The sequence below is a fragment of the Grammomys surdaster genome, unplaced genomic scaffold (genome assembly GCF_004785775.1).
Source record: "Grammomys surdaster isolate TR1022 unplaced genomic scaffold, NIH_TR_1.0 1055, whole genome shotgun sequence".
NCBI classification, from domain to species: Eukaryota; Metazoa; Chordata; class Mammalia; order Rodentia; family Muridae; genus Grammomys; species Grammomys surdaster.
Genome location: NW_021605474.1, coordinates 1 through 27,356, shown reverse-complemented (window position 1 = coordinate 27,356; position 27,356 = coordinate 1). Strand labels below are relative to the sequence as shown.

Below are 27,356 nucleotides of genomic sequence, written 5' to 3'. Positions count from 1 at the left end.
TCACAGCTGCACACATCTGCAATCCCAGTCACAGCTGCACACATCTGGAATCCCAGTCACAGCTGCACACATCTGGAATCCCAACGCTCCCACTGCAAGATATGAGGTGGAGTTGGGAGTCCATAGAGACTCATGGGCCATCTAACCTGGTGAACACGGCTGAAAAATAAAGAAGATGGGCTGGAGAGATGGCTCAGCGGTTAAGAGCACCGTCTACTCTTCCTGAGGGCCTAAGTTCAAACTCCAGCAACCACATGGTGCCTCACAACCATCTGTAATGGGATCAGATGCCCTCTTCTGGTGAGTCTGAAGACAGCAACAGTGTATTCATATGCATAATATAAATAAATCTTAAAAAGAAAAGAAAAACCCAAGATGCTGTCTCGAATACAATGAAAGTTGAGGACCAACAACCAACTGTATCCTCTGACCTCTACACACAAATAGAAAGATAAAACTAAATTTTAAAGAGCCAGGCTGCAGTCGATTTCAGGGTACCATAATCGCTACAGAGAATTCTTTGTAAAGAGCAGGCTCAGGCCATCGGGGTCTGACCCCTAGTAACTCCTGACAACTTGAACTATAAGAAATAACTTACACTGTGTCACACACCCCATAATAAAGGAATAGCAACCTGAGCATCTGGTGTGAGTCCAACAAACGTCCGTCCTGCGAGACCTAAGCAACCAGGGCACTACGGTATGAAAACACTTCCTGATGCCAAGTGCAGACAGCTCCTCTCTACTGTCTGCCTGCAGCAAGAAATCCTATACTGCAGCACCTTCTGTCTCTGGCACCCCTCAGGATGGCCTTGGGTTGCCTATGTAACCAAGGCTGGCCTTGAACTCGTAATCCCCCTGTCTCAGCCTCCTGGGTACTGGGCTTACAGGCCTGTGATCTGGTAAACTCTTTCACCACGCACTTCCTGACAGGGCAAGGCTTGTGAAACCTGCACTAGGGTCACTGAAGACAACTGCGGCTGAGGTGACAGGTCTGTGGGTGTACAGGATGAGATGCTGCAGGGATAGGTGGAACATAACTGTGCCCAGTCATTCTGAAACAAGGCCGCCTCTGACCTCTACTGTGCAGATCAGGCAGGCGGTGGATGCAGTCTGCTGCCATGCTGACACCCAGTCATTCTGAAACAAGGCCGCCTCTGGCCTCTACTGTGCAGACCAAGGAGGCAGTGGATGCTATGGGTGCCACGCTGACAGATCAGAAGCACAGTGAGTGTCACACAAACATGAAACAAGCCTGGAGGTGCAAGCCTGCGTCTCAGTCAGGGATACCACAGTTAAGAGCTGCCGAGGCTACACAGTGCCCACTCTCCCAACTAAAAAGAGAAAAAGGAAGGTGGAGGCCGAGGCTCGGTGCTGGCCCACACCTGTAACCCTAGACTCAGGCATGGGGACCGGGTGTAGATCGGCAAAGAGAGGCAGATTCATCTGAGTTTGTGGAAAGCCTCATCTACATACTGAGTTTCAGAAGAGCCAAGGCTACAGAGATATGTCTCAAAAAAACCAACCAGCAAACCAGCAAGCCAAACCCCAAGAAGATCAAACCAAACCTGAAACCCCATACCCAAACATTAGAATGATAGCTTGTTTCTTCTTTTCCCCTCACCCTCAAAACTGAGAGAACTATACTGACTGTCAGTGTCTTCTTGTGCTTGCTCTGTGCAGAGTGGCCACTGTTTGACACATGCTTTACTGGTGGGTCCCTCTCTCTGACAGCTGAAACATTCACACACACACACACACACACACACACACACACAAACCTAATGTGGGCCTCCTCTGGGTATGATAAACCCACCCAGTCACTTCAGTGACCTTGGGCACCCCGCTGACCCAACACCAGAGAATTGAGGGGAGAGTCCTGCAGAAGGTTCAATCACAGTAATCTGTTCAAGGAAGCAAACCCATTCAACCATCTTCAAAGCGGCGGGCAGCTGAGATGGGGAAGTTGGGGTTAGAGCGCCACCTGGTGGCAGGACTGGCAGGTGCCGGAACCGACCGAGAGGAGGCCACGGTTTGGGAGAAGTGTGGAGGGATGGTTTTCTCTTTGGAACATTGTAACCTCTCAACTGTGAATCCAGACAGGATCCCGAAAGGAAGGCCTGGCTTTCTCCACGCCGCGGTCTATTAAATGTTTCACACGCTTCTCAGAAGTCGACACAACGGTGAAGGTGCCTACTCCACCATTAGGAGCTACTCAGCTAAGTGTAACTGAACCGCATGAACACAGCATAATCACCATTACTTAGCGAAGCAGCAGGTAGTCCGTGGTCCATGTGGTCAGCACAGCCTGTGTCCGAGGTGAGCAAGCTCCTGGGGTCAGGGTGCAGGTCTCGGGATCTGAACGCGGCAGCCCTAGGAACTGCAGTGTTAGCACCCAGGGAGCTCCCTCTTAAACTGGAGTTAGCTGCTCAACTGTAGGTATGCATCTCCTGAAAGCGTACCTAAGAATACTTTAAGGCTAAAACGACCCCAGGTAAACTGAATGGCTATATGCTCTTAAAGTCAACTGGTCTCTGATCCGGCTATACATTCCTGTACAGTGTGACTCTAAGCTAATGGTTAATTTCCTGCTGCCTCTCCCCGTCTGTAACCAAAGCTTGCTTGCTGTGTCTGTCCAGAGCTGCCTTTCTTTGTATGTCACAATTGCATTTTTACCCTTAAAAACTCAAAACTGGAGAGTGAGACTGCCTCCAGCTTGCTACACGTCTTAGAACAGCCCTGCTGGTGGTAAATGAGGATTCTGCAAGACTTATTCAGGAATCTTGGGACTTTTTCTCTTTTTCAGGTACCCCATAATAAAATCAGCCAGGCAGCTGCAGCCTGTACTTGACAGACTTCCCCTCTTTAAGCTTAAAGAAAATAAACTCTGCACGCCCATCTTACTTGTGTTAAATGATTTTGTTTTTGATCAAGGAGAGGCTGAGTTGGAGACAGTGAGTAAGCGGGGTTGTTGATGTTCATGATCTCCTGTGGTCAGAAGGTCGTCTCTCTGGCAAAACTGACCTAGAAGGATGCAACACCTGGGTCTAGGTCAAGTGGCTCGGGGAGCAGGGGCAGGCGAGCACAAGGTAGAAAACATCTGAGTGTTAACCTCAATCGGACAAAACTAGTCACCACAGCCTCCAAGTAGGTTAGATTTGCTTGATGGCTTTTTTTTTCTTCTTTACTTTTTGAGAATCGTAGGCCCCGCCCTGACTGGCCTTGAGGTGCTCCCGAGGGCTGGGATTACAGGAGTGCACTGTGAACTTCCTGTCTTTCTAGGTGGCTAGGTTGTTTCTGGGCTGGTTATTTGCCAGTAGCACAAATGAAATACAAAGAGGCTGTCTGGGCTGTGAAGCCTTTACCGCCGATTTGAGATGTTTTGTTGTTATTTTGAGACAGGGTTTCTCTAACATGGCTCTGGTTAGCCTGGAACTCACTATGTGGATCAGACTGGCCTTGAGCTTGCAGAGAGACCCGACTGCCTCTGCCTCCAGAGTGCTAGTTAATGCCTGCTCCACTAGCTTAAGCTGGATTTTTGTTACAGGATTTTAGTGAGAATGAAGAAAACTGGTGGCCTGGTACGGGTCAAGGGACATGATGTTCCTAACACAGAACAGCAGACCTCAGGCATAACACTACCCAAAAGTTTCAAGTTCTCTGGCCATCCCAATGGATCACGTGACAGACGGCAGGGATACTTTGTAAGATGTTTGTGGCATATTACAAAGGTTGCCATTGTTTTCATTATGCACAAAGAGAAGCAAACTAATGGGGGAGAGGGGTTTGAGCTGCAAGGTTGTGCTATAGAACCATCAAAGAAACAGAGTAGTCACTAATCCTAAATGAGAGAAAACATAAAGACAGAGTTGCAAGCGGTGTGGCTGGGTGTGCTGACCCGCGCCTACAACCTGAGATGCCCAGCAAGACCCTGACTCAAAACAGAAACAATCACACCCTGCAAACACGAACACACACCCCTTAGTTGTTAGGGCAATGTTAGGATCTGTTACTAGAAAGATGTGGTCACATACCAACCAGGTCAATTGCTCCCCAAGGACCAAATAACTATCTTATTTCCCAACTATTTTTGCTGTTGTTTGAGATAGGGTCTCTCTAGGTATTCCTGGAGTTCACTTGTGTAGGCTAGATACTTACAGAGATCCTCCTGCCTCTGCTTGCCCGTGAGTCAAAAGTCTGCGCCACCACATCAAGCCTGGACTTCCCACGTATTAACTGGCTTTCAGTTCAGATTTGGCCAGCTCCTCACGATCTGTTCCCACAGACCCACTCACCATCAGGGCCCTGGCGAGCAGCAGCGTGCAGCGCCGTGTCGCCATGGCGGTCCTGGTGGGCAGGGTCAGCGCCGAGACGCAGCAGCAGGCACAGGGCAGGGGCATCGTGGCGGGCACAGGCCCTGTGGAGAGGCGGGGGCTGCCCAGCGTCCACATCGAGGCCGGGATGTCGCTGGAGGAGAGCCTGGGCTCGCACCAGCCGTCCTGCAGACAAGTACCGCCGGAAGCGTCGCTCTCGGCGGTGCCGGCGGGAAGCGGAGGCCATGGAACTCTGGGGCTGAGGAAGAAGTGGGAAACGGCAGCGGTGAGGACCCAGCTCGGCTCTTCCCCCTGTTTCTCCCTTTACCTCCCATTCCCTCCCCCTCGCATCTCCAGCAAGAGATAAGGCCTATTCTAAACTCTCATCCCTTAGCAGATGGCAAGTTTGGGGCGGGGGTTGGGGGTGGAGTTGGGGACTCGGGAGGGGATCACAGACTTAATTTTGATGTAATTCTTGAGAAAATGATACATAATTGTTTTAAGGCTTCCAGAGCCCATGGAAAAAAGTTAATTCTGAACTTTGGAAGGAAACAACAACAACAAAAATCAAGTAAGGCCAGATAGGGGAAATTTTCATTAGCCACAAATCTGAAGAAAAGTCACAAATTCAAAGAGCGATCTAGAAATCGAATATAATGTACCCGACAGACAGACGTCGAGGCTTCTTCCTCTGGGGCCTGGGGGGAGGGGTAACTCATCAGACCCGCTCCCCGCCCCCCGGGGACCCTCAGAGACGGAGGCCGGAGGCCTGGGTTTAAGACGCTCGGAGAAGGGAGGTGGGGAGGGAGGAGGCGCGCCAGGCTGCAGGAAATGGCGCAAGCAACACGCGCAAGTTTCGGGCGGAAATGAACTGCGCGTCCCATCCCGGAAATCGTTCCGCCCCGACTGGGTGGCTCGTGATGAGGCTTCCGGACGGGAAACAAGACGACTTGCGACATAGGTTCCTCCTGCGAGTGGAAGATTAGAGGCGAGGTTCCGAAGGGAGGTAGAGGCAGGGCTGGACTTTAGGGCGAGCTGCCTCGACAGGCAGGACTACAGAGAGAAACTCTGTCTCGAAACGCACGCACACACACACACACACACACACACACGCAATCACAATGAAGCCAAGTATATAGGTATTTCCCAAAATAAAAACACATGAGTAGACACTAACAAGCAAACGTCGGACAGGGCAGGGAGATGTGTGCAGACGTTTGGATTTGGGGGAAAAAAGAGAAGATGGAGGCTGAAAAGAGGGGGGAAGGGCGTAGGGAGGCGTGGAGACACAGTTGGGAGCGTAAGTGAAACCCAGCGTATTGTGTCCAAGCCCATCCTTACCTTCCCATACCATTCTCATCGCCTTTGTGTCTCCTTCGAGACCACCAATCAAGATCTCCCACCCAAACACTCTGCCCTCCGCTTCCCCCAGCCCCATCTCTATGGACCCCGGTGACACCGAGAGGCGCTGCACCTGCTGCTGCAGTAGTCAGCGCAGGGCTGGTCTCTGCTGCCCTCGGGCGGCCGTTTAGGGCACTACCTCAGTGAGGTTCGAGAGGAGGACCAGTCAGTCATCCGTGTGAGGATGAGACACCCACCCGGTGCAGCAGGCTGAGTGAAAACGGGAGCACTAAGACCCAGTGGGAGTGGAGGACCGCATCGAGGGACCGGAGGAGTAGGCGCTGGAGGGTGGGAGCCGTCTGGTACCTTGGTCGCCTTCGGAACAGCATCCTCTCTAGTGACAAAAATGGCCAGTCAGTCCCAGGGTATCCAGCAGCTCCTCCAGGCTGAGAAGCGGGCAGCGGAGAAGGTGGCGGATGCCAGGAAGAGTGAGCCCCCTCTTTGCTCCTCTCTTAGGAATCTGGAAGGAGAATTTAGGAATAGGGGATAGCGGACATTTGAGTCCTTAGGAAATCCCAAGGACAATGAGGACAGATTGGGGGGCTGAGGCTATTAGGATAGAAGAAACGGGTGGGTTTTACAGTCTAGCTCTTGGTTGGTTAATAGGAGACTGAATAACTTTCTGGAGGGCATCGATCCCACTGACACCCCTGGTTGTGTGTGTACTCACTGTCCTTCTGTCTCTAGGGAAGGCCCGGCGACTGAAGCAGGCTAAGGAGGAGGCCCAAATGGAGGTGGAGCAATACCGCAGGGAGCGGGAGCAGGAGTTCCAGAGCAAGCAGCAGGCGGTGAGTGGAGGGGGAGCAGGGATGGACCCACCCAGGTGCCTCTGGTAAGATGTATGTAGGTGATTCAACAAGAAATTAGGGTGTCTGAGAGCTGAGGAGGCCCTGACATGGACCACACATTGGTAAAGCTCTGACAGGATCTGTAAGGTCTGGGGGTTTTAAAGGGTACATCAGACTTGTGGGGGCAGCCTTCACAGTCTGTGTGGAGTGTGGTAACCCTGATGGCGGGGGACAGGGGACAGTTTTATGGTGATTGTGGGGAGGAGGTGGGGGTTTCACAGTCTTAGAAGCAGGGATTGTGCTGACCTGCTTGGTGTCTACATGTTTTTGTGGGGTGGGAATAGTTTTGGGAAGGCTTCCTGGTCCTTATTCAGGATCCTTCCTTCTACATGCTGGGACCTTCCTTTCTCTGTGTCTGCTCTTTTCTTTCTCTCCTCCCCCTCACCGCCCCAGGCCATGGGCTCTCAGGGGAACCTGTCTGCTGAAGTAGAGCAGGCCACCAGACGTCAGGTTCAGGGCATGCAGAGCTCCCAGCAGAGGAACCGGGAGCGTGTCCTGGCTCAGCTTCTCGGCATGGTCTGTGACGTCAGGCCCCAGGTCCACCCCAACTACCGGATTACTGTCTAGAACCATTGCTTTGGGACACATCCCTAGAGTGACTCCTGCTATCAGCTCCTTCCACAGAGAAATATCCCTACTCAAAACCACTTGTGTAGCATGCACAGAGCCCTGGGATCGATCCATGATACCATTCCACACACTGCCAAGCCACTTCACATAATAGCCTGTTCCTTGAGGGGAGGCTTCTACATGTCAGAATCCAGTATTCTCCCATGAGACTTACAAATAGCCTGTTCAAACTGGAATCTCTATGTTCCATGACACCCACTGGAATTATACTAAATGAATGTCCAAGTCATCCCCACTGCACCCCTCTGAGAAATCTATGTCGTGGTGACAGGGGTATGAAAAGCACCCCGACTTCAGAGCTGGTTGATTTCCGTTCCTCTCCACCCCTGTTTCTAGCTGGCTGCACAACTGGGCTAAGCTATTTAACCTGGAAGCCTCAGTGTCCTCATCTTTGTAACTGGGATGACAGGAGTACCGCTCACTTTGTAAGGGGGCTGCTGTGAATCGGCCTTGAAACTTCAGCATAGTTCCAGATGCGTTGTAGCTGTGACTGCATAAACATCGAGCCTGTATCGGGGCCACACTCTGCGTGCCTGCTAGAATCCTAATCCTGCTTCCTGACTTTTTTATTACACTCCAGCTCTGCTCAGTCACTGTAATTCCAGTAATCCTCTAAAGAATTTGTGTCTCTGGCTCTTCCCTCATGCCCCCTGAACAGTTCAATGATAACATCATTCACCCCCTCTCTCAAGAGTCCCAAAGATATATGGAACCTCTTAGCACCTCTCTTTCTTTCTCCCGAGCCGGTCTGAATCATGGTGGTCTCCCCTTTCTTTTATCTCCCCAAACCTTGCTGCTTCCGGGAGCTGAAGAGATCTGTGACATCCACATGCATGCATTCCTTTCTGTGCCCTCAGCACCTCACCTCGCCTCCCTGTGTGACAGCTGAGTGTCAATAAAATACCAGCGGATGAGTCAATTGTGAAAGCAGCCTCCTTTGCCTCGCCATTGCTCACTTTGGTTCTCTGTCCTCAGAGTTCTGCATTTATACGGTTTCCAAAACACAGCTTTTTTTGGAGAAACAAAAGCACACGGGTATTGTGTTAACTCTCTCAAGAGGGAACACCCATGGTTCCTTGGGAGCAGAGGGTTGGCATATGATAGCTATAAGGGAAATGTTGGCAGAGCAGAATTCTGTCCTTTTCCTCATTTTATGCTGCTCATCAGAGACAGACAGACAGACAGACACACACACACACACAGAGAGACAGAGAGAGAGAGAGAGAGAGAGAGAGAGAGAGAGAGAGAGAGAGCGCTCTGTATCTTACCATGCATCCCTGACTGTCCTGGAACTTGCTAGGCCAGGCTAGCTTTGAACTCACAGAGATCCACACGCTTCTGCCTCTTGAGTGCTGGAATTAAAGACATGTACCACCACCCCAGCTTGACATTATGTTTGGGTATTGGCTCTCATTATTTATCTGATGATAAGGTCTGTCCCCAGAGCCTAGGATAGCACTTGGCACACGATTGGCAGTTGGAGAATACTTCAGAATAAAAAGATGCTCAGAGGTGGGACAAAAAAATGTCTATGCCAAATAAGGCGGTCATGAAACACCAAAGAAATTTCACCACCCAAGTCTAGCCTAGCCGACCAAGGGGCCCACTGGAGTTATTGGTCTATCGTGAGTGATAGGTTACATATAGGAATGAGGCTGAAGCAGCTTCTCATCAAACAGTTGTCTGTCACCAGTGTCCTCTGCATGACTTGCACCCAGACCCACCAAAGGAACTCTTGTCACCAGGAGCTGTTTACTGGTGACATAATCTGGGAGAAGGGTTCTGTGTCTTGCAACTTCTTTCTGGACTTCTTTTCTTTTTTAAAGAAGTATTTTTTTTATTTTATGTATATGAGTACGCTGTAGCTGTCTTCAGACACACCAGAAGAGGGCATTGGATCCCATTACGGATGGTTGTGAGCCACCATGTGGTTGCTGGGAATTGAACTCATGACCTCTGGAAGAGCAGTCAGTGCTCTTAATCGCTGAACTATCTCTCCATCCCAATCTTTCTGAATTTCATGAGCCTTCCTCACTCTCGTTAGTAGGAAATGTTTCAATTCAGAGGAAATAGCAATACAAAAGCAAGCAGATTTTTGAAGAGGGACACATGTGATGGGAAATTGGGGTGCTTACACCCTGGTGGTACCCTGCTAGCTGTATTGCTTTGGCCACCTTGTTTTATTTCTCTCTCTCTCTCTCTCTCTCTCTCTCTCTCTCTCTCTCTCTCTCCCTCTCTCTCCCTCTCTCTCCCCCTCTCTCTCTCCTCTTTCTTTCTGTTTATAGGAATAGTGGAGCAGGGCATGGTGCCTAATCCTAGCATTTGAAGTTGGAGGCAGGAGAATTGAGAGTTTGAGGCCAGTCTAGGCTATATAACAGACTCAAACTCAGTAACAGAGAAAGGAAGAAAAACTGGTAAGACAAAAATGGCAAGACTCACCTTGTGCTGGGTCAGTGGCCCAGGTTTTAAGCATTATTAAAATCATAGCCAGGTGTTAGATAATCCTGCCTTAACCAGGACTGTCAGTCAGCTGGCCAGCCGGCCAAACTGGCCATTTTGAAGCCTCTATAAAGGCTTTGAGAAAACCACACAGTGATGACAGCTAATTGCTCCAACTCCTGAAAGTGTGGCTCAGCCAGGATTGTTTCTGTTCTCTCCCTCCTCCCCAGTGGCGTGGTGGAACCTCCTATAGTCTCATAGCAGGAGGATGTGTTATGAACGATGCCAAAGGGACAATATTATGATTGGTGCAAACGCAGCAATTCATTGGCATGAGTTTGCTGTTTGCTGTGGTTTGTGCAAACACCCTTTGCTGGCCAGAAAGCAGAATGCTTGGTTCACTTGGTGGGTCAGCTGGGACAAACCTTACTATGCTACTCTCCTCAGTGCCGCAACATTAGGTCCAGTAACAGGAAGAAAGTGGCTGAGAGTCTGCCAACTAGGTCACTAGGAGAGTTCCTGGAAAATCTTCAAAGCCAAAGACCCAGGTACCTCAGTTTCTGGAACTACAGCACTTACTAAGTTACCAGGGGCCGAGGAATCCCCACTTCCTCCCTGATTTATACAAAACCCACCGGCCTGCTGCTTACAGCTGCCATACACCGAGGAATCAAAAGCTACAAAGCCTCAGCCCAGGGAGCTTAAGCTTTGCGCCTGATGGCAACAATTGGCAACAATGATACTTACTTAGTGTTACTTAGTATTAATATTAAGTGTGCTTAATAGGGAAAGCGCGTGCTTATGTTTATGCAGCAAGGCAACAGAACACTTCTGACGTATGCAGCATCTCAAAGAAGATTTTTGGGGTTGGGGGGGGGAGCCCAGGCTGAATAATGGAACTGAGATCATCCTGCTGCTCTAGTTAGTAATAATTATGGAAAGGTGCATAACCCACAAATCCCACCATTTACTTAGCACCCGGACAGAACGTAAGCCTCCATCTCCCAGTATAATTTTGGGTTAAATGCTGGCTATGCGCTGCACCAACTGTGATGGGCGTGGTCACGTGTCCCCCTCCCCTCCAGCAGAGGCCCGACTTAGCCGCTCTCGGGTCACCTTGACTACGAGACTGAGGACCCCGTGAGAACGCTTCCCACTCGGCTCGCGGAGTCCTCCATGCCCACAGAGAGGTGCCCAGGGAGGAGCCTGGCGTGGCAAAGAAGACAGAAGTAAAGCCGACCGTCGGAGGGCGTGCTGAAGCGTAGAAGAACAAAACGGAGAGATCTGCGGGGAAAGAGGAGAGCTTCCTGCCGCGTTTTCGCTACTGGCGACGGGCGGAGGCGTCAGAGGCTTAACTCCAAGCGGGCATTCTGCAAAGCCAGCCGCGGAGCGCGCGCGGCGCGAGGCCGGCTTCCGGCACCCCGCGCATGCGCCCTGGCGGCCTGGAGTGGGGGGGGAAAGGCGGGAGGCCGGGGCGAGCCTGGAACCGGAAGTGAAGGCCGCTTCCCGCCTCCGTCCCTGTTGCTGCCGCCATACACGCTCGCAGTGCTTAGGTAAGCTCGGCCTTGTGCACCATCCGCCGCCATCTGCTCATCCCGCGGCTCGTCCCGCCGCGCGGGCCCCCGATACCGCGTGCCGGGCCGGCTCCGTGGCCGCCGGCGCGTAGGCGGGCGTTCAGTTCCATTGTTTTTATCCCTTTCCGAGAGCGGAGCTCGATGGGGAGCTGGGAGACAAGGGGGAGGGGGAACGATCCAAAATGGTGGCCTCGGCCGCCATTGTGCCGCCTCGTTTCCTGGATGTTCCAGTGGGTCCTCTGCTCACCCGAGGCCGCGGCGGCCGGAGGCGGCGCCAGGAGGAGGGCGGAGCCCCTGGCGTCTCCCTCCGGGGCTTTTTTTGTTCAGCCGGGGATGAGACGGCTCCTGCCCCGGGGCCGCTCGACCCTCTGACCCCTGCTCGCGCTCCCTTATTTGGAGCGCTCTGTAAATGGCTGTCCCCGTGCATGGCCAATGGTGTCGCGCGTTCCTCGGGAGGCAACCCGAGTAGAGCTCCCGAGAGCGCCGGGCTCGTATTCTTAAGCCCGCATCGTTCTCAGCTGCGACCTTAATTCCTTAATGTGATTTTTTTTATAGATTGATTTCCGCAGCGCCGGCGGTAATGAGGCATTATCTCTCGAGGCGCTAAGCAAGCATTGTCATTTATTTGACTCTATACACTCGGCCTTTTCAAAACCGATTTTTTTTCTTGCAATGGAGCCCTCTCCGTACCCCTGCACTTAATGTTTAATTGATTACCATCCCCAGCCCCCCTTCCTTCCTGCTTCTGCTCCCCCGGTCCTGGGAACCACGCGTGTGCGCCGCGGGGACGGGCGCCCTGGTGTTTCTGAGCAGGTGAATAGCGTCAGCCACATGATGTTCGCATTTGGGACGTGAGCGCTCTGCGCAGTGCTGACCCTTATCTATCACCCTTGACTGATGGCTGACGCTGGGGGACAACACCGGGAGGTGACAGGGGACAGCGCAGTCGCTGTTTCCCTCCTGTCCTTTGTGTCTCCACCCTCGAGTGAGTCACGCTCACCCTACCTCGGCCTCGGAGTTGGCTCCTGCCTGTCAAAGTGGGATCCTAAATCTGGCTAGCGGTCGAGACCACACTCTGTCTCTCCCGTCTGGTGTCCCGTTTTTTATGTCGTGTGTCTCTTTGTTACTCTTCTTTCGGGACAAAGGTTTAGGGGAAATAGGAAGGGTGTAGGGATGGACGAGAATCGACGAGTCCGTTCATGACTGATGAGTTTTTCCGGTTTTCTTTTTTTGTTGTTGTCCCCCCCCCTCCCAGCTCTTCTGCTGTCGGAAACTGGTGTCTTTTCCCTTGCTGTTCTTCAACCCCCCTTTCTCTCTCTCCCCTCGATTCCTCACCTGCTCTGGGACACCTAACTCAGAGACCTCCCTTCTCCCCCTGCCGGCCCGATCATGGCAGAGAACGATGTGGACAACGAGCTCTTGGATTATGAAGATGATGAGGTGGAGACGGCCGCCGGGGCAGATGGGACCGAAGCTCCCGCCAAGAAAGACGTCAAGGGCTCCTACGTCTCCATCCACAGCTCCGGCTTTCGAGATTTCCTGCTCAAGCCGGAGTTGCTCCGGGCCATCGTTGACTGTGGCTTTGAGCATCCGTCAGAGGGTATATTTCATTGTTGGGTATAGAGACCTTATTTAGCACCTTAGGGATGCAAGAAAAGCGTGGTTCTTGTCTCGGGTCAGAGAATTTGAATTTATTTAGGATAGGCCAAGCTCTGAGAATGTACCCAAAATGTTATTTGTAGAAGAGGCTTTTGTTTTCTGTTAGACAGAGGACCACCATTTGTTCTCTGCCTGGCTTTTTTTTGCTTGGTTTTCATCTTTTTGACTATTTGGACCCTCAGAGAGGGCCTGGTTGGACCTTTAGTTCCCCTCTTTTGGGCCAGGCCAACTGTGGTCTCCGGAAACCTTAACCATCTGTTTTAAGATGTTGGCTTCTGGGTCAGGTACCAAGTTCTTCATTTTGTTTAGGGTTGCAGGGTTACATGACCCAAAAGCACAGCAACCTATTTAGGAGAAATGGGCCATGGTGGTCAGATACGTGGGTTGTTACGGTGTAAGAAAAATAAGGATAACCAGGAGCATGGAAGATGAACTGTTGGTAGGCTCAGCGGGTTCTTAGTAGCACTGGGAGGTGGGGCACAGCGTTTGGTTTGGGTGTAAGTGTGATGAGGGGAAAGAGAAAGGATGGGGTCTCAGAGGTGACAAGGTACAATCTGACGAGTGGGCTGGGAAGAAAGGGGTTTGGCATGGTGCAAATGTCTCTCTCCTTTCCCCTTCTAGTCCAGCATGAGTGCATCCCTCAGGCCATTCTGGGGATGGATGTTCTGTGCCAGGCCAAGTCAGGCATGGGAAAAACAGCAGTGTTTGTCCTGGCCACACTGCAACAGCTGGAGCCAGTTACCGGGCAGGTATGTTGGGGGGCAGTGCCGGAGAGGGCGTTGAGGTTGAATCACCAGGAGGCTGTTTCTGGCTCTGAGTGCTTTCAGGCTGGTCTCCTGGCAGTTCTGTAGCAGCATGGGCACAACGATTTAACAAAACCGATGCCACCAACAGGTTGCCAGATACTCTTGTGACAAGGGGCTGACTTTACTGTGTCTCTATTTGCTCCCTCAAAGGTGTCTGTGCTGGTGATGTGTCACACGAGGGAGCTGGCTTTTCAGATCAGCAAGGAATATGAACGCTTCTCAAAGTACATGCCGAATGTCAAGGTGAGGAGGGGCAAAGAAACCTGGGACGGGAGGCTGTGGGGAGGCAGAGGCACTGGGAACTTGGGGACCAACATTTGGCTGTCCTTGGGCCTTGAGTAGCTGTAGGAGCCCTGTGCTGTCAGTGGTGTTCCTGCAGCTGTGCACATAAGAGACCTGAGAAAGTGCCAGGCCCTTCTTAGCTGCCCTCCCAGCTTCCATCCTGTGAATGCGTCTTGTGTGTTCCTGAGAGTTCGTAGCTTTAGGTGATGCCACCGCAACGCTTTGTAATTAGTTGGTTTTGGTTTTGCAGATTCCATTCCAGAGCCTTGAGCCGCTAAGTCTGGAACTGAGCTACCCCTGGGTCCCTTTGTTTTTATGTTCACAATTGTCTCTTAACTGAGTTGTCCTGGTAGGCCTTGAACTTACCTTAGTCTAGAGACAGGAGGCCTTGAACCTGAAGCTTCTGCCACAGGTTCCTGAGTAGTTGGGACAGGCCTTTGCCACCTGGCTTGGCCAGAGCCTCTCTTCTGTTCTCCTTACTGCTTGGTAAATTGCATGAGAGTTTGGGATGTGTGTGGTGAGAGGAAGCTAGATGCTCTTAGAACAGCTCTGGTGTGGACTTTAATTCTAGAATGGTTAAAACTTTCAGGGGGTCATAGCAAGTGGCTTGTGTCTTCTATGAAAGAACATGGTGTAGCCTCATACTTGGAATCCTTTTGGAAAACTTTTGAGGTTATGTATTTCCATGCTTAGATGTGTGGCCTGCCATGTTTGAAAGTACTTGTAACCTGGCCCTGTGAGTGGAGAGATGTGTGCCCTCCTATTCTGGGTAGGGTGGGGGAAGAACGGCCTTGGACCACTTTTTTTTTTAAAGCAGATAATGTAGTTTTGCTTGGTTGAGGCAGGATGTCACCATGGATGGGTGCTTGTCGTCATCTGCTGCTTGAGTGTAGAGGTTATGGGTGTGTGCCATCATCCCCCTGACTCAACTCACTGTTAAAGGAACTTGTAGTTTTGCAGCAGAACCCTAAACTGAAAATAATTTGTTAAAAACCGGGAGGGGGAGTCAGAGAAATGGCTCAGAGAAACGTGTCTGCTGCACAAGCCTGAAGGTGACTTGTGTCTGTCCCTCAGAACCTGTGAGGTGCAAGGAGAGCAGGGTCCACAGTGTCCCTCTGACCCTGACTTCTTCCTCACACACCATATATACATGATAGTCCTTAAGATATGGTTACACATACAGTATACTGGTTAATAATACACACACACACACACACACACACACACACACACACACATATCCCACCACAGGGTTTTCCTGTGTAGCCCTGGCTGTCCTGGAACTTGCTTGGCAGACTGGACTGACCTCCAAGTCGGCTTTGCCTTCTTCTGCCTCAGCTGGGATTAAAGCGTGTGCCACCATCTCCACAACCATGTCCAGCCCAGCATGGCAGAGTTAAAGGTGGGGGGAATTCTGGAAGAAGGAGAAAAGGAAAGGCAGTATGTGCAAAATGGTAAAGGAGTCCGGAGATCTGTGATCTCGGGTTTCCACTGACCTGTCCGAATGCAAGCTTACTGGCCTCTTTGTGAAACATGTTAGCATATCTATAGTTTTTCCTCCTAGGATTTGAAAATAGTTTGTGATCTGGAGGCATTGTCTATGTCTGTGCTTCTGTTTGTGTCTGTGCCTCTGGTTGTATGTAGTTATCATACCTTACCAAGAAATTAAGAGACTTTCCCTGCTTTGCTGAGCCGTCCTTTCTGGGTGGATCTAAGAGTTGGAAACTGTCCCAGTGGCTCACTCCTATCACCCAGGGCTTGGGAGGCTGAGGTGCGAGCTTGTAGGAGTTGAAGGCTGCCCTGGGCTAATGTCTGGAAACAAAGGGGGAGAACTGCAGACGGTTTCCCAGGGACCTGCACCGGGGAGCTGCGGTTCTTCTCTGCAGGTCCCACAGCAACCACGTGCTACTCAAAATGCTACGAGGGCTGGCATCAAGTATGAAGCTGGGTTTGGTGTGCAGCCTGTAGATTAGCTTGTTAGGCAGAGCACCCCCTCCCCCCAGTCAGTTACCTACAGGGTCATAAAATCAGAATTATCTGTACTTTTCCTTGGTTCTGCAACAAAGTGTCCCCTGGGAGGGGGGGTCTAGTCTCCCTTAGTTAGGTTTAGCTTGCTTTTCCCTCAGTATTTGTAACTTATATCTGAAAGCTTAATGGTTACATGGTAAAACAGTTTGGACATGTCTGCCACATGTTAACCGTTTGTGATTCTGGACAGAGAAGTGAGGAGAGGCTTACTGTAGAGTAAGCTCCCTGGTTATTTCTTTCCCCTTGAAATTGGAGAAGTCCACATGTCACAGCTCACACTCTCACCTAGTGTCAGCTCACACCTAGTGGTTTACACACGGTGTGACTACCTAGTGTCAGCTCACATGCTGACCTAGTGTCATAGTTCACACTCACCTAGTGTCAGTCACGTGCTTACCTAGTGTCACAGCTCACTCACCTCTTGTCACAGTTTGCACAGTTCATACTTCATCACCTACTGTCAGTTCACACTCTCACCTAGTGGTTTTCACACGATGTGACTTTTATCTCAGGCACTCAGGAAGCAAAGGCTCCAGGCCAGCTAGACTGTCTAAATGACAGTTCAGTTAGGAGAGCTTGCTTGTGGTTTATTAGTTTGGTGGCACCTCACACTTCCTTGATGGCTTCTTGTTCATTTGTGTAAGGAAGCTGACTTTAGAGTCACATGTGTCTCATGGTGTAGAGCAGCTAGGGCTGTGTAGAGCCACCCTGTCTCAGCGTTTGAGTGGAGGCAGTGAAGCCGAGTGTTCACCTCCTCCATCCTCCTAGCCCTGCGGAGCTGAGCAAGTCGCTTTGTTTCTTACCCGAGGGAGGCACAGGAGTCACTGCAGGCAACTACAGAATGGACACACTGGTATTGGCAGAGCGGCCCATTGCCTTTAATCTGCACTTGGGTGACAGACAGGCTGATCTACAAAGTGAGTTCTAGGCCAGCCAGTATACAGTGAGGCCTTGTCTCAAACAAAGGGATGGGGAGAGAATGGGAACTCGGGAATCTGGAACATTGTCCTTTCTCGTGAGACTTTCCTGTTGGTTGACAGGTGGCAGTGTTTTTTGGTGGTCTGTCTATCAAGAAAGATGAAGAGGTGCTGAAGAAGAATTGCCCACACATTGTCGTGGGGACTCCTGGCCGAATTCTAGCCCTGGCTCGAAATAAGAGCCTGAACCTGAAACACATTAAACACTTTATCTTGGATGAATGTGACAAGATGCTTGAACAGCTCGGTGAGTGGCTATGCCCAGGCCCCATATCAGGTGGTTTAGGGAGCCGCCCTTTGAGCCAAATGATGTATGTCTGACATAGGAGCACTTGTGTGCAAGGACGACTCTTATCTATCACCCATGACTGATGGCTCTGGGCTTCCTTCTCGTCCCCTGGTGCTGTGCTGTGCAGTGGGGCTGTGTGCTCAACCTTGTGCTCTCCTTTGTAGCAGGGAACAGAATGTACAGACACCACAAGTCATCACCATCGCCCCCCCGCCCCCCCCGCCCCGTTAGGGATGGACCATGTACTTACTGGGTATTACACTAGAGCAGCAGGTGCCTGCCCTTGTACCCCAGTATAGCATGCGTGATCAGGATTCACACATGTGCAGGTTTCTGGAGTTAAACTCTGGAATTCACCTGGTAAATGTTCACAGGAGATCATGTGTTCTGGTTGTAGTATGCCAGGTGTGGTTAAAAGACAATTTTCATTAAGAGTTTCATTGGGGAGTGCTAGAGGAATTAAGTTAAGAGCACTGGCTGCTCTTGCAGAGGATCTGGGTTTCATTCCCAGCATTGATTCGACAGTATATAACCAACTATATATATAACATAGCTCTCTCTATATAATGTATAACTATATATATATAAAAAAAACAAAGCTCCAGTTTCCAGGGGTGCCCGAAACCCTCCTCTGGCTTTTCTGAGCACTAGGCACACACTTGTTACTTAGATGTCCATGCAAGCTAAAACACCTACATACATAATGTAAGTAAGAAACATAACAGAGCTCCGGGTGCTAGTTTAGGCACATGCCTTTAATCCAAGCACTGCAAGAGTCTAAGGCAGGTGAGTCTCTAGGAGTTGGAGGCCCATCTGATTTATAGAGTCAGTTCAAGGACATCCAGGACTACACAGAGAAACTTGTGAAAAATCTTTAAAAAAAAAAAAAAGAAAGAAACTGCTTCACATGTCTTTAATCCCAAGGGTTACATAGTGAGCACTTACCTTTAAAAGAGTGTTGGGGTGTGGAGGAAGAGAATTGACTTTGTTGAGTTGGGAGAGTAGAAAAGAGTGTAGCTCTAGAGAGAAGTCTTTCCAGATGGCCTTTGGCTGTCCCAAGACGGCACACTGATGGTGGCATTAGACCATATCTGTCTGGCCGCACAGGGTGTGTGAGGCTAGAGGTGAAGGCAGAAGGCACAGTGGACTGCTGTAGAGAGTAAGTGCTTCTTAGACGGGCGTAGGGAGAGCAGCTCGGGAAAGGGCCTTCAGAGGTGTGTGTGTTTTCTTGGAGACAGTATGTATGTATGTATGGGTCTTAACTGTATAGCACTGGTTAGCCTGCAACTTGTAATGTTAGAGACCAGGCTACCTCAAACTCAGAGATCTGCCTACCTTTATCTCCTGAGTTCTGGGATTACAGGTGTAAGTTGTTTTTATTATTATTTTTGAGACAGGGTTTCTCTGTGTAGTCCTGGCTGTCCTGGAACTCACACTGTAGACCAGGCTGGCCTTGAACTCAGAAATCCGCCTGCCTCTGCCTCCCAAGTGCTGGGATTAAAGGTGTGCGCCACCACTGCTCGGCCCCAAGTCTTTTTCTAAGTGCATTTCTAACTCCATGTTGTTAATGTTGTTACCAGTATACATTGCTCCTGGTCCTCCAGCCAGGACCTCCTAAGTGCTGGGGTTACAGTCATGTGCCACAAAGCCTGGCTTGTTCCTGAGATCATGGAAATGCCACATCTCTGTGGTGGCTTCCCTCAGAGTTTCATTGGCCTCACCAGAAGTAAGTCACTGACTCATTTTCTTCTGTGAATTTTTTTCTTGCAGACATGCGTCGGGATGTCCAGGAAATTTTTCGCATGACCCCCCATGAGAAGCAGGTCATGATGTTCAGTGCTACCTTGAGCAAAGAGATCCGCCCTGTCTGCCGCAAGTTCATGCAAGATGTAAATACCCTTCTACCTTCTCTCCCTCCACTCCCTGCCCGCTGCCTCCTCCCCCTCCTCGCCCTCTTCCTCCAGACTCCCTTGTCCTTCAAGCACCAAGAAGGGAGTTTGTGCCCGTCTGGGATCAACAACTCCTTGAAGAAAAACACAGAGGCAGAGACAGTTAGCGTTAGGGTCTGCGCGTGCCAGGGAAACTCCGGAAGACTTGGTCGGGTTAACGTGAGAGCGGGTAGTGTTTGACATTTTTTGATCACGACATTTTTGAACCTCTTCTCCCTGTGGGGATAGGGCAAAATTGTGTGCCCTATCACCCTCCCATCGTCTCCTACACACCCCCTTCAGCCACGCACCCTCCAGGTGGCATGGAGCATTCAGCTGGAGCCTCTGCTCACCGAAACTCTACAGTCAGTGGCAGGAGAGCAAGAGAGAGACAGTCAGGTACAGGGCCTGTCCAGAAGAAGAAGAGACAAACAGCACCATGAATCGGCCCCTCCCAACCTCCAGGAGCGGGGGCCTTTGGCACCTCAGCCCTCCCAGTCCCCTACTCCTTCCCGCCCATACCTCCTTGCGCCCACCGGAGCCTTGGTTGATGTGAGCTGGCAGCAGAGAAGCGCCGAGGCACGACAGCAGAATGCAGACCTGCGAGCAGTGGAGCAGCCGCGGAGGCCACGGGGAGCCTGACCAGGATGCTGAGGACCCATCCAGCCTCTTTTTCTGTTCCCGGTTTTTTCCTGAACCTAATGTGCTGTACCTCATTTTCCCCATACTTGTTGGGGGAGGAAGTGTCCTGAGTGGGGTGGTGAATTTTTTTTTTTTTACATTTTTTTTTTTTTTAAATGAGGGTTCTGGGAAGCGTCGAATTGGGGAAGCTGTACTGACAAGCAACCAAGTGGGTGTCAGTGGAGAGACTGAGCAGTGGGTCCTTCCACCCTTCCCGGACCTTCCCTTGAGAAGATGGCTTTCTCTGGGGCTGGGCTGGGGCAGAATTAGGAGGCAGCTGTGGGACTTATTTGAGGAGCCTGCCTTCTGGAAGAGGTTTCTGTGACCCCCGCCTTGGTCCCTGGCTATGTAAACTGTCTCTCAAGACAGTGTGGAGAGTGGGGCAAGTCCAGCCTGGAGTTAACTGTCTGCCTCTGTTTATGCTCCTTCCTTCCCTTCAAGGGTTAGGGGTGGGTATGCTTTAGTTTTTATCAAATGTGAGGCGATTTCCTTTCCATTGCCCTTTTCACCTTTGATGCTAAAAGATCTTTGTATTAGAACTGAAGAGAAAAATGGCAGCTGAACTATAAATCTCACAGCTGCTGTGAGGAGGGAGATGGAGAGAAAGAGAAGCCATGTCCTCTAGTTAAGAGTTCAAGAAATCAGGCAGGCTCAGAGATGGAGGTCTCAGGGCATTTGCAGGGGGTGGGGACTCAGCAGGTCAGGTAGGAGAAGCTGCTTAGGATATTGCCTGGTACCAGGAGAGAAGAGAGGAAAAAGGGCAAGTTGTGCTGAGTTAGAGCTGAGAGCTGGCCTGACCTGGCTGAGGCAGGTGTGGGTGAGGGAGGCTGCAGTTTTGTTGTTTGGGACAGTTTGTCCCCAATCCCCCACATGTAGGTGGTTTTCACTGAATTCAGTGGCTTCTAAAGCAGATCTGGAGGTTCAGACCAGGGTGTCTCTCACCTTGGGCCATGTTTATTCCTCTTTAGTGACATTTTAGAGAATGTACTACCTCAACCACCCGAGAGCTGGGGTCTGTGCTGCCAATGCCTGACTATTAAGTGGCTTGTGATGGTGTCAGGTGCAACCTTCTGGTCTTGAGGACATTTGTGAAAGTGCAGAGAGGACAGCTGAGTGGGGCAGTTGTCCCTATCCTGTTCTGGTGACATCCCTGCCTCTCCTGGGTGTTCTGGCCATGCTCTTCCCTTGAGCACCATGCCCTGTTATCTTTCCTCCATCACTTCCACCTGGCAGCCAGCACCTTGCTCTGTGCAGAGCTCCCATCTCTAACCATTGTCAGTTGGGCTTAAAATTGAATTGATGTGGATGCTACCAGATCTAGCTGGAAAGAGACCTCAGCACTGAGTATTCTTTGTGGTGGGGAGGGGTTTTCAGTCTTCTCTCTCCTCCCCATCCTTCCATGGGGTGTATTGGAGATCAGCGTCCTCCACCCCCCCAGGTTTAACCCCCCCACTCTGCCCTCCTCCTGCCCCCACCCCTCCTCCCCCTCAGCCTATGGAGATCTTCGTGGATGACGAGACCAAGTTGACGCTGCATGGGTTGCAGCAATACTACGTGAAACTGAAGGACAACGAGAAGAACCGGAAGCTCTTTGACCTTCTCGATGTCCTCGAGTTCAACCAGGTCAGTACTGATGGTCTGTGTGGCATGAGCACTGCACGTCTCCAGCTGTGACAGAAGCCTGTGTAGAAGTAGCCTGTGATTGACGGGCCGTGTAGGTGAAGCAGTGGATGGCGCACGTCAGAAGTGGGAAGATGGAGTTGGGTAAGAGCCAGGTAGAGTACTTGATGACGTCAGTAAGGAGAGAAGAGCTCTGCAGGCACCTGACACCTCAGAGTGGGCCTGGCAGCTGTGCTCAGCTGCTGTAGAGCTGTGGGGGTCTTGGTGCTTGAAGATCATTTGGTTTTCTAGACTGTAGTTCTCATTCTTAACATGTTGAGAGTTGCCTTGCCCTTGTGAGTGCTGGTTTGAGGTCTCATGTCCATGCAACTCAGAGGCCAGGATGTTCAGAAATTAAGTAAGGCCTAGGCGTACATGCAGTCAGGTTGAGAAGCAGAAAAAACATCTGTATAGGGATATCTGTGTTGGAATAAGGGACTGAGGAAGGAATTTCTTTAGAAATTGTGCCAGGTCTGGGAGTTGGTAGCACATGCCTTTAAACCCAGCATTCAGGAGGCAGAGGCTGGCAGCCCTTACATCTACAGAGTGGTCTACAGAGTACGTTGCAGGACAGCCAGGACTACATAGAAAAATGCTGCCTTGAAAACCAAAAAAACCAGCCGGGTGGTGGTGGCACACGCCTTTAGTCCTAGCACTTGGGAGGCAGAGGCAGGGGGATTTCTGAGTTCGAGGCCAGCCTGGTCTACAGAGTGAGTTCCAGGACAGTCAGGACTATACAGAGAAACCTTGTCTTGAAAAAAACCAAAAAAAAAGAAAAGCAAGACACCAGTCGGGCAGTGGTGGCGCATGCCTTTAATCCCAGCACTTGAGAGGCAGAGGCAGGGGGATTTCTGAGTTCGAGGCCAGCCTGGTCTACAGAATGAGTTCCAGGACAGCCAGGGCTACACAGAGAAACCCTGTCTGGAAAAAAAAAAAAAAAAAGAAAAAGCAAAAAAACCAAAATTCTGCCAGATGTGTTAGCATACATCTTTAATCCCAAGTGCTGGACAGAGACAGGTGGATCTCTGTGAATATAAGTTTGGGGCCAGCCTGGTCTACATAACGTGTTTCAGGTCACCTAAGGCTAATAGAGAAACCTTGTCTCAAACTTTCTGTTCTTCCAGAGGACGCACTGAGTGCATAGCACCTGTCCATATAACTGACCCCTGGTGATTGAACACACTCTTGAAAGTGCAGCCGTGCACACCTGTCATACATTCACAAAACCACACAGACATAGATTTTAAAAACTTCAAAAGTGAGATTTCTGGGGCTGGGGATGTGGCTCAGAGTTTAGAGCACTTTTGTTCTTCCAGGAATTTCAAAGTTCAATTCTCAATGCCTCTGTCGGCTCCCAATCACGTAATTACAGCTGGAGGAAGAGGAAAGAGGGTCCAGTGTCCTCTGCTGGCCTCCACAGGCACCAGGCATGCATGCACAGGCACGTGTGCAGGCAGAGCCCATACACCTGAGTCTGATTGTGGAAAGCTGGTACATGTATCACACCCGTGCTCCCTCAGGTGGTGATCTTTGTGAAGTCTGTGCAGCGCTGCATCGCCCTGGCCCAGCTTCTAGTGGAGCAGAACTTCCCAGCCATTGCTATCCACCGTGGGATGCCCCAGGAGGAGAGGTGGGTTAGAGGTGGGCAGGCGGGCAGCCATGTGTCCTTGTGTGTGTGTCCATTTGTCTGTGTGTCCGCGTCCTGTCCTGAGGGGGAAGTGGTGTGTAGAGAAGGAGTCTGAACCCTCTCATTTTCTCTCACAAAGGCTCTCTCGGTATCAGCAGTTCAAGGATTTTCAGCGGAGGATTCTTGTGGCTACCAACCTGTTTGGCCGAGGCATGGACATTGAGCGTGTGAACATCGCTTTCAACTATGACATGCCAGAGGACTCAGACACCTACCTGCACAGGGTAAGCTGCCCACCCTCACCCCACTTCCTGTTTGTGTGCTGTGCACCTTCCTCTCTTCTGTCTTCCCTATGAGGCTTGCAGTCTTCCCCTTCTCCTTCCAGGTGGCCAGAGCAGGCCGGTTTGGCACCAAGGGCTTGGCCATCACATTTGTGTCAGATGAGAACGATGCCAAGATCCTGAATGACGTGCAGGACCGTTTTGAGGTCAACATCAGTGAGCTGCCCGATGAGATCGACATTTCCTCCTACAGTGAGTGCTGCCTTCGTGTGTGTGTGTGTGTGTGTGTGTGTGTGTGTGTGTGTGTGTTTCCCATTTTGTATCTTATTGTAACTGACTGTTTTTTCTTCAGTTGAACAGACACGGTAGAGGATTCACCCACTCTGGACTGTGGCAGCCTGTTGTAGAAGAGGACACAGGGGTCAGGAGGAAACACTACCGGCCACCCCTGACGCTTCGGCCCACCCTATCTATGCTTCTCTGTCACCACCACTCCTAAACCTAGTCCTGATTTATCAGAGTTGTTTGTTTGTTTGTTTTTGTTTTTTAACAAAACTAAGAATGAAACAACTGTCTGTGGTGTCTGAGGTTACTCTGTTTAGGGCTTGAACCAGGATCACTCTGAGGGCTGTGAGCCCTATTGTGGGGCTGCAGGGTCATAGTGAGGTAGGGCCCACACCCAAGAGCCTGTGGCTTCCCAGCTGCCTTCTCTTCCTGGTTTCACTCACTTTCTAAAGTGGCTGTGGACTAGAGGCTGGGGCACTGCTGGGAGTCGGGAGGTAAAGAGCAAGCTTCATGTCCTGGTCCCTCATCTCCTTCAGCTGGATTTCTTGTATGAGGGCCTGTGCCTCCTGCCCTTTTAAGTGGGGGCCTGGTAGAACCCGGCCAAGCATGAGCAGATACGCTCATGTGTTGTGAGGGAGGCCATGTGGTGGGCATGACTCAGAAGGGGTAGGTGGGATTACTCTGGGTCACGGGGGAAATGGATGTCTTAAGAAAGACGTGCCCCAGAGCACAGGCTTTCTGGGGAAGAGCAGCTGCCCCTGCTCAAAGGTATGAGCAAAAGTCTCACCTTCAGTGCCGCTGGCTGCACCTCTCTATGTCTCCCAGGATTAGCAAGGAGGAGGATGGTCTCTGCACAGAAGAGCTTTCCCACAGTCAGGGTCTCTCATCAAGCCTAACTGCCTTTACATACGGCCAAATGCCTCAGTCTCCGTTTCATTCTTTGTTTTAATTTTCAGAATATTTCATTGTGTGTGTACAAGTTTTGACAGCATCTATCTAAATGTACTAAATGTGCATTGCCTGTGAATGCCAGCAGAGGGCACTAGAGGGCACCCGTGGAGCGGCTCACAGATGGCTGTGAGCCACCTGACTCAGTGCTGTGCAACAAAACTGGGTTTTCTGCAAATGCTCTTGCTGCTTAGCCCTCTGCTCCTGAGATCCTCATTTCTGAAGAGATCTGGCCGCCACATCCTGGTGGGAAGGGATGGGTGTTCACAGCGAAAGCCAGAAGACTTAAAAGTTTCCCCACTGAAGACAATTACCATTAGAGTTCCCTTTGCCCAGTCATGTGTGCTGGATAGTTTTATATGTCAGCTTGACACAGCTAAGCCCATCACAGGAGGGAGCCTCAGTTAAGAAAATTCCTCCATATGATTGGGCTGCAGGCAAGCCTGTAAGGCATTTTCTTAATTAGTGAGTGATGGAGAAGGGCCCAGCCCTTCTCCCTGGGCTGGTGGTCCTGGGTTCTATAAGAAAGCAGGACTGAGCACATTCTTGAAAAGGGGAGGGAGGAGGGGGAAGGAATGTGTCAGGGGGTGGGACTAAAAGGAGACAGGTTGGGGGCTTCAAAGTGAATAATGGAAAAAATGAAAGTCTGACTTCTGGGTGTGGTGTGGTACATGCGTTTAATACCAGTACTTGGGAGGCAGAGGTAGGCAGATCTCTATGAGTTCAAAGCCAGCCTGGTCTGTCAGAGCTGTCAGAGAAACCCAATCCTGTCTTGAAAAATCACAGTGGTGTGGATTGGGGGTTGGGGGAGAAGGCTGAGCAAGCCCGTAAGTAGTGCTCTTCCATGGCCTTTACATCAACTCCTGCCTCCAGGTTCCTGCCATATTTGACTTCCTGTCCTGACTTCCTTCGATGATGAACAGTGATGTGGAAGTGTAAGCCCAATAAACTCTCTCCTCCCCAAGTTTCCTTGGTCATGGTGTTTACCCCAGCAATAGAATCTTTAACGGAGACATGTCACTGTGAGGTTGGTTCTCACACAGTAATTTCCACAAAAGCCCTAGAGAATGAAGGCAGCCCCTTAACTCTTCCAAAACACCAATACAGCTGCTGCCCTCTTCCAGTCATCTCTAGAAAGGTTCTTGCAGGTGGCAGCTCCAGTAGGAGCTCAGGAGACCCCGATGTATCTAAAAAAGAACCAGATGCTGGGGCTGGAGAGATGGCTCAGTAGTTAAGAGCACTTGCAGCTCTTGCAGAGGACACGAGTTTGGTTCATAGCACACATGTGGTAGTTCACAACCATCTGTAATTCCAGTTCCAGGGGAGGGATTTGTCACCTTCTTAGGGCCTCCATGGGCACTCCATACACGTGGTACACAGACAAGTATACAGTCAAAGTGCTCATACATAAAGTATGATTTAAAGTCTCAAAAAAAAAGATTCAGATAGTGTTTTCTGTGGGTAATGTTGCTCTGTGGATACTGCATGCATATGGTGCACAGATGTGTGTGCAAGCAAAACACTCATAGGAATAAATCAGAGGTTGGAGAGATGGCTCAGTGGTTAAGGGCACTGGCTCATCTTCTAGAGGAGCCAGGTTCAATCCCCAGTACCCACACCCTGGCTCACAACTGTCTGAAACTCCAGTTCCAGAGACTCCAACATCCTCATGCAGACATACATGTAGACAAAACACCAATGCACATGAAATAAAAAATAATTTTAAAATATATTTATTGGGCTGGAGAGATGACTCGCAGGTTAAGAGCATTGACTGTTCTTCTAGAGGTCCTGAGTTCAATTCCCAGCAACCACATGGTGGCTCACAACCATCTGTAATGGGATTCAATGCCCTCTTCTGGTGTGTCTGAAGACAGCTACAGTGTACTCACGTACATAAAATAAATAAGTAAATATATACATACACACACACACACACACATACACACACACACACACACACACACACACATATATATATGGGGGGAACCACATAGTAGAGGTTTCTGAGAGACTGCGTGCCTCCCTGGAAGCAAGAGCTAACAATGCCCATGGGCTTTTATTCTTTTCACATACACGCTTTCGTTACACACTCAAAGGTTGGACAGACCTGCTCACTTCAGCTCCCTGCCAGTTAAACAGAACTCTCTTCTGGCAGAAGCCTGTTTCAAGTCTGGCGAATGCTTACAAGGAAAGCATGCAGTTGCAGTTACCAACTGAGCATTATCCACAAGAATTGGATCTCAAATACAAGCTCACTGACAGTGGCTTTATCCTGGGTGTGTGTGCTCTTATCTCTGCTCTTTGGAACTGTCCTGAGCTGTCTTGTGCTCACAATGACCTGGGGAACATGCTCAGAGCCCGGGGCCACTGGGAAGAATCTAAGCCATGTTATTTGACAGCAACTGAGATGCAAGCAAGCTTTGCAGTAGTTTGTCATCATTGCAGCTGGGTTTTCAATGCTCTGCCACTATATATATATTTCAAGGTTCTGTGTGGCTCCAGGTGTCCTGGAACTCCCTGTGTAGACCCAGATGACCTTGAAGTCCAAAGATCTGTTGCCTCTGTCCCCACCCCACTCTAGTGTTGGAATTAAAGGCATGGCACACATCTCCACTGGCTTATCGCTGGGGAACAGAATAGGACCAGGTAGTTCCTGTGCCCTGGGGAAGATGTCACGGCTTAAACCAGTGAGGCGAGCA

The 27,356-nt window shown here is 50.5% G+C and overlaps 3 protein-coding genes and 2 non-coding genes across 8 annotated transcripts in view; 4 read left to right on the top strand and 1 right to left on the bottom strand.

The window, feature by feature from the left end:
- The window catches only part of Nfkbil1 (NFKB inhibitor like 1), a 20,283-nt gene extending 9,280 nt beyond the window's left edge, over positions 1-11,003 (bottom strand). The window contains exons 1-3 of one of the 4 annotated variants that reach the window (XM_028783252.1): positions 10,747-11,003; positions 6,020-6,173; positions 4,295-4,571 (exon numbers count right to left, since the gene is read on the bottom strand). In XM_028783252.1, the coding sequence (XP_028639085.1) occupies positions 4,295-4,559 (265 nt within the window). In that variant the 5' untranslated portion in view covers positions 4,560-4,571; positions 6,020-6,173; positions 10,747-11,003. Of the gene's footprint in view, positions 1-4,294; positions 4,572-4,974; positions 5,300-5,653; positions 5,772-6,019; positions 6,174-10,746 lie in introns of those variants that run through there. The other 3 variants (XM_028783250.1, XM_028783253.1, XM_028783251.1) reach the window with 3 other exon arrangements.
- Atp6v1g2 (ATPase H+ transporting V1 subunit G2) lies at positions 5,819-8,118 on the top strand. Its single transcript, XM_028783254.1, has 3 exons — positions 5,819-6,141; positions 6,401-6,501; positions 6,955-8,118. Exons 1-3 carry the CDS (start codon positions 6,060-6,062, stop codon positions 7,126-7,128), a joined length of 357 nt encoding a protein of 118 aa, XP_028639087.1. The 5' UTR covers positions 5,819-6,059; the 3' UTR covers positions 7,129-8,118.
- Positions 11,004-11,074: 71 nt separating the features above from the next.
- Ddx39b (DExD-box helicase 39B) lies at positions 11,075-23,996 on the top strand. Its single transcript, XM_028783284.1, has 11 exons — positions 11,075-11,183; positions 12,460-12,804; positions 13,485-13,612; positions 13,820-13,912; positions 17,020-17,203; positions 19,016-19,134; positions 21,346-21,477; positions 23,034-23,143; positions 23,280-23,424; positions 23,526-23,673; positions 23,774-23,996. Exons 2-11 carry the CDS (start codon positions 12,594-12,596, stop codon positions 23,788-23,790), a joined length of 1,287 nt encoding a protein of 428 aa, XP_028639117.1. The 5' UTR covers positions 11,075-11,183; positions 12,460-12,593; the 3' UTR covers positions 23,791-23,996.
- LOC114634697 lies at positions 12,031-12,107 on the top strand. The gene has a single exon (XR_003713368.1). It is a non-coding gene; the product is annotated as a small nucleolar RNA SNORD83 (small nucleolar RNA).
- On the top strand, positions 17,258-17,333 carry LOC114634698. The gene has a single exon (XR_003713369.1). It is a non-coding gene; the product is annotated as a small nucleolar RNA SNORD83 (small nucleolar RNA).
- Positions 23,997-27,356: the final 3,360 nt, after the last annotated feature.